Below are 9,292 nucleotides of genomic sequence, written 5' to 3'. Positions count from 1 at the left end.
AAATGGAACTGGTGATTTTGCCTTAGATTGAGCTTAAAGATTGCACGCAAGAACGAGATGGATGAAGCATAAGTATGGCCAACTGCGCGGCGCCTCGTGGACGTAAAAATTGAGCCGATCACCCTCCGGTGACGCAGGGCCTCGTCTAACATGTTAACTGGGGGGGGCAATTGCCTCCCCAGTCGAGCGGTTTGCCCCCCCCCCCCAGTGGCCACCATTTGCCCCCCCCCCCCAGTCAACACGTGAACTTCTCACAAAATTACCTTATCGGCAATACGTTTTGCTAGGAGTCTTACATGGATTTAACGAGAAACATTAAATGATTTGTTCAATAACTGTTCATGGCTACGGGAAAAGCCAGAGTTTTGTGATTTTCAGAGCTGAGAGCGCCAATTAGCAAATTGTCAATTAGCAGAGCTGGCCAGTGACCCAACTCGTGTTTGCCCCCCCCCCCCCACACACACACTCAATCAAACGCCCAACACGGATAAGTATGTTTATCACTGTCTGGTGAGGGGGTAATACAATGTTAACCCGCGCCGGGCCGGTGCTCCGCGACTTCCGCGCCGGACCGGGGGTGTCTGAATCCCCCCCTTCTAACTCCGCTCCTGGGACAACGTAGTGACACGCATTAAGCGGCATTCGAAAGAGCGTCAAAAATAATGACGGAAACACTTCAGTCATGTTTTTAGGAAGGTCAAAGTTGATATCGCCGACGCCAGAGGTCATCAAAGGTCAAATTTCGCCCATTTCAACAATTTTGGAAACTGCCAACAGCTAACTCTGGAACCGATAGAGTTAAAGCGCCGAGGAAAAGCCCATTCGATAGCTCTTTTAACGCTCTTTCGCCGGTGTGTCCTCAGATTTGACCTCAGGTCAACGGTTTAGCCTCCAGAGGCCAAAATCTAAAAAATACCCGTTGTTATGAAAAACGCTTTTCTGCAATAACTTTTGACTCAAGGAAGTGACATTTATTTTGAAAGCATCGCGTTCCTCTTGTCGAGACGCGTCGAATGAACTATAGTTTCCCAGTAAAAAATACCATTTGAAACCATTAGGATTTACCAATTGGTTTCAAATGTGTCAAATGGTTTGAAATAGGTTCTAATGGTTTTTATGACCATTTGAAATGGTTTCCAATTGGTAATTTCCCAATTGGTCTGAAATGGTGTTTTCCATTTGGTCCCAATTGGTTTTGAAATGGTTTCCTAATGGAAAATAAATCCCATTTGATTTCAAATGGTGTTTTCCATTTGATCCCAATTGGTTCCAAATGGAATAAAAACCATTTCATTCCAAATGGTGTGTCCCATTTGGTCCCAATTGGTATCGAAATGGTTTCCAATTGGTAATTTCCCAATTGGTCTGAAATGGTGTTTTCCATTTGATCCCAAATGGTATGTCCCCAATTGGTATGGAGATGGTTTCCAATTGGTAACTTCCCAATTGGTCTGAAATGGTGCTTTCCATTTGATACCAATTGGCTCCAAATGGAATAAAACCATTTCATTCCAAATGGTGTGTCCCATTTGGTCCCAATTGGTATCGAAATGGTTTCCAATTGGTAATTTCCCAATTGGTCTGAAATGGTGTTTTCCATTTGATACCAAATGGTATGTCCCCAAATGGTATCGAGATGGTTTCCAATTGGTAACTTCCCAATTGGTCTGAAATGGTGCTTTCCATTTGATACCAATTGGTTCCAAATGGGATAAACCATTTCATCCCAAATGGTGTGTCCCATTTGATCCCATTTGGTATCTAATGGTTTCCATTTGAAACTCCCATTTGATCTCAAATGGTTTTTCCCATTTGATCTCAAATGGTTTTTCCCATTTGATCCCAATTGGTGTCCAATTGGTCTCCAAATGGAAGAAAACCATTTCATCCCAAATGGTTGTCCCATTTCATCCCAATTGGTGTCGAAATGGTTCCCAAATGGAAAAGCAAATCTGTTTTGAAATGGTGTCTCTCATTCTATTTCAACTGGTGTCGAAATGAAAAATGCATTTGAAAAACATTCAAGGGTCGTTTTAGGCAAGAAAAACATACTTATATGGCAATAACTTTTATTCCATGAGATGAATAAAAGCAAAGTCCGAACCGTAGTCGGAGCTCTGCCGTCCAAAGGCAAAACCGCATATGTCGGGTCAGGTCATGACCCGACATGTGTTTTTGCCTTTGGACGGCAGAGCTGGAGTCAATTTTGGAGTCAGAGTCGGAGTTAGAGTCATAAATCCACCACTTTGCAGCCCTGTTTCCAGATGTGTGACAAGTATGCTTCAAAAGTGTTTCTACCTTGATGGTCTCTAATGGTTTCAAGTGTGTTTTGAATACGGACTGGGTATCTATTAGTTCCCAATTGGTACCCTAATGGTTTCTAATGGTTTTTAAACATATACTTAAATAATAGACTTAGAGGTAATGGGATGACCTTTGACTGGTTGTACTTGATAAGCATCACTACAAGGCCTTGGTTTTTCATTAAATAAAAATGATTCGCAAAATTCACGCCGTTTCCGCTCATTTAAACAGCACTACTTTTTCTCTGTGTGCCTACGCTGCCGGCGCCCGACCGTTGCCGCCGGCCGGCCGCGCCGGCGCCACAGTTCAAATCGGGCGTCGACGTCGGCCGCCCGGCCGGCGCGCCACCGGGTTTCGCGCAGGTTTCGCGTTCGCTGGGCCTGCCCGCGGTCGACCGGGACCCAGTCCTGCTGTAAAAGAGGAAGCTGAGCAGAATCACGCGGCTGGTGAGTGACTTTTCTTGTGCAGCTGTATGCGATATTCGTTTTAGTCGACTGCAAATACTGAAAATAGTTATTTGAATAAATTTGGTTGCATTTGGCATCTTTGTAAGTACTGAGTTTAACAGAGGTGAGAAAGAGGCTAAAAATTTGTTATCACAATTTATTTTGCCAGCAGAAAATTGTCAGTGCCATATTTGTTGTGGTCAGGCTGCCTAAATGACAATGCAAGTTGCATGAGCTTAAAGTTATTATATTGTGTCTGGTAATTAATTTGATCCCATCGCCCAATTAACCCGTGCTGTCCTGTACTGTTGCAGGCACGAACTTGCACCGGACAGATGCCGTCTACCGGCTCTACACGGGTCCAGATGGGCTGCGTGCCCGCATTATAGCTACGTTCTGACTTCTGAAAATTCTGATCGCCACGGAAGATTAAGAAATCTATCTGTCAGAACAACAGACAGTATCACCGATCGGAATGATATTGTATCACGTCGTTCATTGTGCCTATGTGGAATAGCGTACGTATGGCCCAGTGTATAACTACATTGTAATTCTGTTCTTGATTCTGATAGCAATCGCCTCATCGATATGGTGTTGACCAAACAACAATGTCCATGTGTAGTTAATGTCTAATGTTGGTAGGTACGTACTGATGAAAATGTATATGCTTGCAGAGTAAAACAATAAAAATAATTCACGCTGCAGTTTGTTATTTTGTGGATGAAATGCATGGACTTCAAAAGGATCTTCAAATGGTAATCCAGCTGCCCAGTAAAAAATACCATTAGAAATTACCAAATGGTTCCAAATGAGAAAAACCATTTGACTTATTGAACACTTTTCCAAATGGTTCCAAAGAGGTTCCATTTGAAATGTGGCCAATTGGCCACCAATTGGTACCAATTGGAACCATTTCATGACCATTTGAAATGTGTCCGATTGGTACCAATTGGTGACTAATTGGACACATTTCAAATGGTCATGAAATGGTTCCAATTGGTACCAATTGGTGGCCAATTGGACACATTTCAAATGGAACCTCTTTGGAACCATTTGGAAAAGTGTTCAATAAGTCAAATGGTTTTTCCCATTTGGAACCATTTGGTAATTTCTAATGGTATTTTTTACTGGGTTGACGTTGAAAGGTATTTTGAAAATTTGACCTCAGGTCAAGGTCATGACCTGACCGGAAAAGGTCATGTTGCATATCAGTCGATCCGTATCGCCGAGCGGAACACATCTGAGGTGTTTTCATCGCTATAGCATGTCTATCAAAAGTTATTGTAAAAAAAAAACTCATGGGACCTTTTATGACCTGATATGACCTCAGGGTCATAAGGAGAGGTCACGGGTGCCATTTTCGGTTCAGCTTGTCGAGTTTACCTGTAACACAATGCTTGGGAGTGTTTGGAATGACGTTCGTCCAAAAAGGCGCCTTTCAATTTTCTCCTATTGACTTAGGTATAATAGAGAGGTCGCAAAATTGACCTGACCTTAGGTCACCGATATCAAAATTCCGAGATATACATTTTGTATATACTGTTACTCTCATCAATTGCTGAAAGTTTTAAGGTGATCGTTCGGTCGGTGCAGCTATGGCGAGGATTCTAACTTTTTTCTCAGGTGAGGTCACTTGACGTGACCTGGTGACCTGACCTTGAGTGACCTGGGTCTGAAATTTTCACAACACGTGCGGAACAGATGCATGAACAGGTGTGCCAAAAACGGCGGCGCTCCACGCCGCCGTTTCTTAGATATCTGCGAAAAACCGCGGGGGGTGTTCAAAAATCCCCATGCCCGGCGCGGGATAAAAAATCACATTAAAAAAATAAAATTGTTAAAAAATCATGGTCTCAGGGCTGTGACGAAAAACAAGTGGCCTAAATCCGGTGAGAAAACAGGATTTGGGGGTACCCTAGGTTTGGCTCCTTCAGTCTCTGCCCCCCCAGTGAAAATTCCTTAGACGAGGCCCTGCGGTGACGGATAAATGTTATGCCCCGCGAGTGTGAGTTTGGCCCCCCCTTTTGCTAGCGGCTGCGACCGCCAGTGCTTTGTAACCTGCTCCCGTTCGATGTTTGCTTAAAGTTCTTGTTATTCCCGTTTAGGTTAGCTAGCTGGTCGGCTATATATTGGCTGTATCGACTGGTTAGCCAGTCATATACTCATGGCTTCAGTTTTACATTGGACTTTTCTGTGACGCGCGTTTTGCGCCAGCAGTGTTCATGTGTGTTCGTTGCTTTACGCGGCAATGTCGAACGCAGTGCAATGGGTATTGCGATGTACGCTGTGTTCGGCTGGTGAGCTGTGCTGTGTGCTATACATGCGAGATAGTGTGCAATGCTTGCAACTGTGTTCACTGTGCATCACACACACCTGCTCATGCATGGCCAGCCGCTCTGGATGTGCAATGCTAGCCGCATTCGAATCAGGTGGGCGGTGATAACCCGACACACATATATTTACAGTATTGTTATATCATTGTTGCGCGTTACCATATTATATATCCTCTATATTGTGATTATATAATACATGTATGGAATTTACTTGTGTTTAAACTTCAAATTATGGCTTGTGTCAACGTTAGACCACCGCAATGTGACGAGTACCTAATCGAGCGATGAACAGGACATCTGTTGATCATGCATCTATTCAGTTCGAGCCGAAAAGACAAACGTTTTTAACAATGTTTCATTACAAAACGACACAGTATGATGGTAAAAATACCAATATGTCACAGTGGAATGAGCGGCTTCACGTCCAACGTCGGCAGGGCCCATCATTTCTCCGAAGTGCTGGCCGGGATACTAGAGCAGCAGATATTATGATGCGAGTCACTCACGACATGCACGTGCCGCCTCAGCCGCGGCACAAGGCGACACGTGCCAACCTTCTGGCACGTGGCTGATGTCCACATTCGATGATGACGGTACGGTCCGACAACGCGTGACTCCATGTCCGGCGATGAAGTGGTATGAACTATGAAAACACATGACACAAACTCGAGATTCGCGATCGAATGGCAGTGAGCGAGATACGCCCCTCGACCTGCGACAATCCACTTAATACGCGCGAAGGGACGCCGAATTATCACGCGAGCGGACACTCGAGGCCGCCGCGCACCGGATGACGCGCGACAAAGCGCGTGATGCGCTCACGCACCGTTCGCAAAAGCGCCAACTCACTCAGATTGCCCAGGTTCGGCGAAGCGCGTGACTGGGGCCCTTGTCTCGTCACCAACGCATGCTCATCCACCACACACCACACCAACACAACAGAGCAGTCAACGCATCATTTCAAACAGACGGACGTCACACATCAAACGTGTCCAAACAGATATTGAAGCCGTGCTCCTCCCACTGGGCTCGGGTCACCAGCCGGCTACTGAACCGGGATTCTCCGGCCAGTTTGGCACCAGCGCGCCACGCGCACGTCACCGAGTCCTCGGGCTGGGTGACCTTCACGGGCAGCTCGTCGGGCGCCAGGGCGCGCACCTCTGCGTACACGCGGTCCCTGAAGCCGGGGAAGCGGCTGCTGCCGCCCACCAATCGGATGTTGCGGTACAGGTGCGGCCACGTCTCGGGCGGGCACGCCGACACCGCCTCGACGATCGCCTCTGGGATGCCCATCTGCTGAATACCGACGTCCGAGGGATGGAAGAGCAGCTCGGGCACCGAGAACCGCTCGTTGGTGAGCCGGATCAGCTGCTCCCCCTCGGCGGCCGGCGCGGCGGCCGAGTCGCGCGGCTTCATGTAGCCGCGCCGCAGGCTGGTGAAGTCAGGTAGCACGTAGTGGCGCAGGATGGGGTTGTCGGCCGGCGGGAGGGCGGCCTGCTTCATGTCGCGCCGCCAGTCCTGGCTGACGAAGCAGCAGTCCTCCTTGAGCTGGTTCATGACGTACGTCTCGTCCATGACGTGCAGCTGTCGGTAGGAGATGATCTCCTTCAGGTGGTTGGTCAGCACCTTGCCGCCGACGTCGATCCTGCGGATGGCCTCCCGGCGCTTCTTGCCCTGGATGTAGGGCACCACGTGGGTGAAACTGTAGCCGGCGTCCACCAGCAGGCAGCAGAGGTTATCGGGCCGCGCCGGCTCGGCGGCCACGCACAGGTCGCCGGCGTTGGCGCGCAGCAGGCCCGCCACGTCGTACTCCTCGAACATCATCTCACTCATAGCCTCTTGCACCGAGCGGAAGTTGAAGAACGGCTCCGTCACCACCACGTTCAGTCGGCTCAGGTTCAGACCCAGGCAGTCCTTGCCAAAGACGTGGTCCCACACCGTCTTCTGCACGTCCCAGTTGACCAGGTAGCCCTTCTGGAAGCCCAGGATGTAGAAGAGGCCGCTGGCGTCGCGACACTCGTCGATCTGGTTGCCGATGAATGGCCGACGCCGCTCGCTCTTTGCCTTCATGATGGCATTGGGCATGACGAGAGGGTCCTTGTGCGAGGCCAGTCCGGCCTTGAGAAGGGATGCACCATTGTCCAACACAAGTGTCCCAGATGCAGTCATGGTGAATAGTGTTCACTTCTTGATTAACAGCCAGCTGGTTATGTCACATTCATCTGCTTCAAAGATTCATATGCTAAACTGAAAGAACACTGTGTCACAAAAAACTTATTCATCTAGGTATCAGACTTTTACAGTGAAGATACTATGCAAAGGAACTTCTTAAACCCACCATGTTATTCTAATTGGAACATTTAAGAGGTATGTACAATACAGCCTAAATTTGTCTCCATTTTTATAATAGGTAACAACTTTGAGAAAAATCCCCTCAATATCATAAGAGGTTATCTTTCACCAAAAACATGAACTTCATTGCCCTAGTACCTACCTAAAAATCTAATTATAATATCAGGACATTCATGAAGCATACCTATACTTATCAAAGCTCAAATGTCTTCACAAATGACTAATTTAGGCCAGCTCAGATGCAAGGTTAGTCGGTAGTGTCTGTTGCAAAGGCCCAGATTGAACAACAGATTCCAGCTAGTTAGCAAAAATGGTTACACCTGCGTTTGCTGCCTTTAGCCCACCCTGAACATTGCAGGAACTAGCAATATAAAAATGTCCAAGGAAGAAACAGACCATTATAGGCAGGAAAAGGGAGAACAATAAACTGCTTATAGTATTGTTTACACTATGTCATAAGACACTGGCACCTGCACTACCAACAAGCTCAGTGCAGACACAAAAAATGGTACCTACCTTCCTACTTAACCTAGGCACCACCACAATTATATTTTCATTGTGTTAGGTTTCATAGTTAGGTTACATTAGTTGTCTTTCAATTAAGGTAAGGATGAAAATTTCCAGAAAATGATAACCTAAAATGCCATTTTGTGATGGCGGCAATTCATGGTTCACAATACGTGATGGTAACCATAGGTCAAGGTGCCTTTTTGCGGCGGCTTTTTGGCAGTACTAAAGACATTGCCACTTATCATACTTTTTGGAGGCAAGTGAATGTTTTGATAATTTTTCAGGTTGATTTATTGTCCCTGACCACACGGCTTACTTTGAATTTGAATAAATGCGTCCAGAGTGCCACCTATAAATAACAGAACATTTCACCAAAGAAAACCAGCAGCATACTGATAACTGATGCAGAGCAATGCACCCAGGAAATGCTCAGGTTCAGGAGTGTTACTTTACTTAGGTGCCTAGGTAACAAAATGATTCAGATATTCTATACTTACAGAAATATTAAAAAACAGCATTAGGTATCATTTATCATACGTGCACCCGTACACCCCAATGGATAGCCGGCTTAGAAAAATAGCTGTTCTGTTAGCACCAGCAGCAGATAGATACTTTCAAGTAGTTCACATTTTTCGAGCAAAAATCGGAAGATAAAATAAAGATCAAGGTGTAAGCTTACAATTTTTAATAAATTTCACATTTTGAATCATCTTAATTGGATGAAAAATTGCAGAAGCACCATGCAATGCAGTGACGAAGTTTCTGCAAACGGTAAATTATCAGCCATATGTTTGATGTGGAACACAGGAGGGGTGTTCACGGGCACCGCACACTGCTGCGTGCGGTGTGTGCGGTGCGTCCAGCAGGCGTGGGGGTAGGGGATGGGTAGGCGGTTCTGACGTCACGGCTGCGTGCGGTGGACGGTCCGCTGTGGCCAGTCCCGACCGGCCACAGCGATCGCTGTGTGCGGTGACGGAAGGCTGACGTAGGGACGCAGTGGGCGGAGCTTCGAGGCTGTGTGCGTTCCGACCGCACACAGGGCCCGTGAACAGCCCTAGGTTTGTCTCTAATGCGCCATTATTTCCAATTATGCTTAAAATATTTTTTGGTGAAATGATGACGTAATCAGTTTTCGGAAACTACACCATTATTGCTGGAAAAAACATGTGTTTTCTGTGCAAACCAGAAGCGCAAACAAAATAGAAATGTGAAAAATTTGAAATATTTTTTAAGGCTTGCAATTTACACAAAAATAGTCCCACAAATAAGAAAATATCACCTGCATGATTTTATTTCAGGTGGAATAGTGACGTAAATTAGATCCAAAATGGTGTGCTATACATACAG

General features: G+C 46.4%; 1 protein-coding gene and 1 long non-coding RNA gene across 3 annotated transcripts; one reads left to right on the top strand and one right to left on the bottom strand.

The window, feature by feature from the left end:
- Positions 1 to 2,665: 2,665 nt before the first annotated feature.
- Positions 2,666 to 3,445, top strand: LOC122368925. Its single transcript, XR_006254325.1, has 2 exons — positions 2,666 to 2,750; positions 3,065 to 3,445. It is a non-coding gene; the product is annotated as an uncharacterized LOC122368925 (long non-coding RNA).
- A 1,550-nt stretch (positions 3,446 to 4,995) lies between these two features.
- Positions 4,996 to 8,701, bottom strand: LOC122368924 (actin-related protein 6-like). 2 transcript variants are annotated; one of them, XM_043343246.1, is made up of 2 exons: positions 8,625 to 8,701; positions 4,996 to 7,330 (listed from the first exon to the last, which is right to left on the bottom strand). In XM_043343246.1, the coding sequence occupies exon 2, from the start codon at positions 7,250 to 7,252 to the stop codon at positions 6,059 to 6,061; it is 1,194 nt and encodes a 397-aa protein (XP_043199181.1). In that variant the 5' UTR covers positions 7,253 to 7,330; positions 8,625 to 8,701; the 3' UTR covers positions 4,996 to 6,058. The 2 variants fall into 2 exon arrangements, with proteins under 2 accessions (XP_043199181.1, XP_043199180.1); XM_043343245.1 differs by lacking the exon at positions 8,625 to 8,701 and adding an exon at positions 8,443 to 8,501.
- Between the last annotated feature and the right edge of the window lie 591 nt (positions 8,702 to 9,292).

The sequence above is a fragment of the Amphibalanus amphitrite genome, unplaced genomic scaffold, assembly GCF_019059575.1.
Source record: "Amphibalanus amphitrite isolate SeventyFive unplaced genomic scaffold, NRLGWU_Aamphi_draft 000990F_arrow, whole genome shotgun sequence".
In the NCBI taxonomy this organism is placed as follows: Eukaryota; Metazoa; Arthropoda; class Thecostraca; order Balanomorpha; family Balanidae; genus Amphibalanus; species Amphibalanus amphitrite.
Note: the sequence above shows the minus strand (reverse complement) of the source record. Positions and strands in the feature narration are given on the sequence as shown.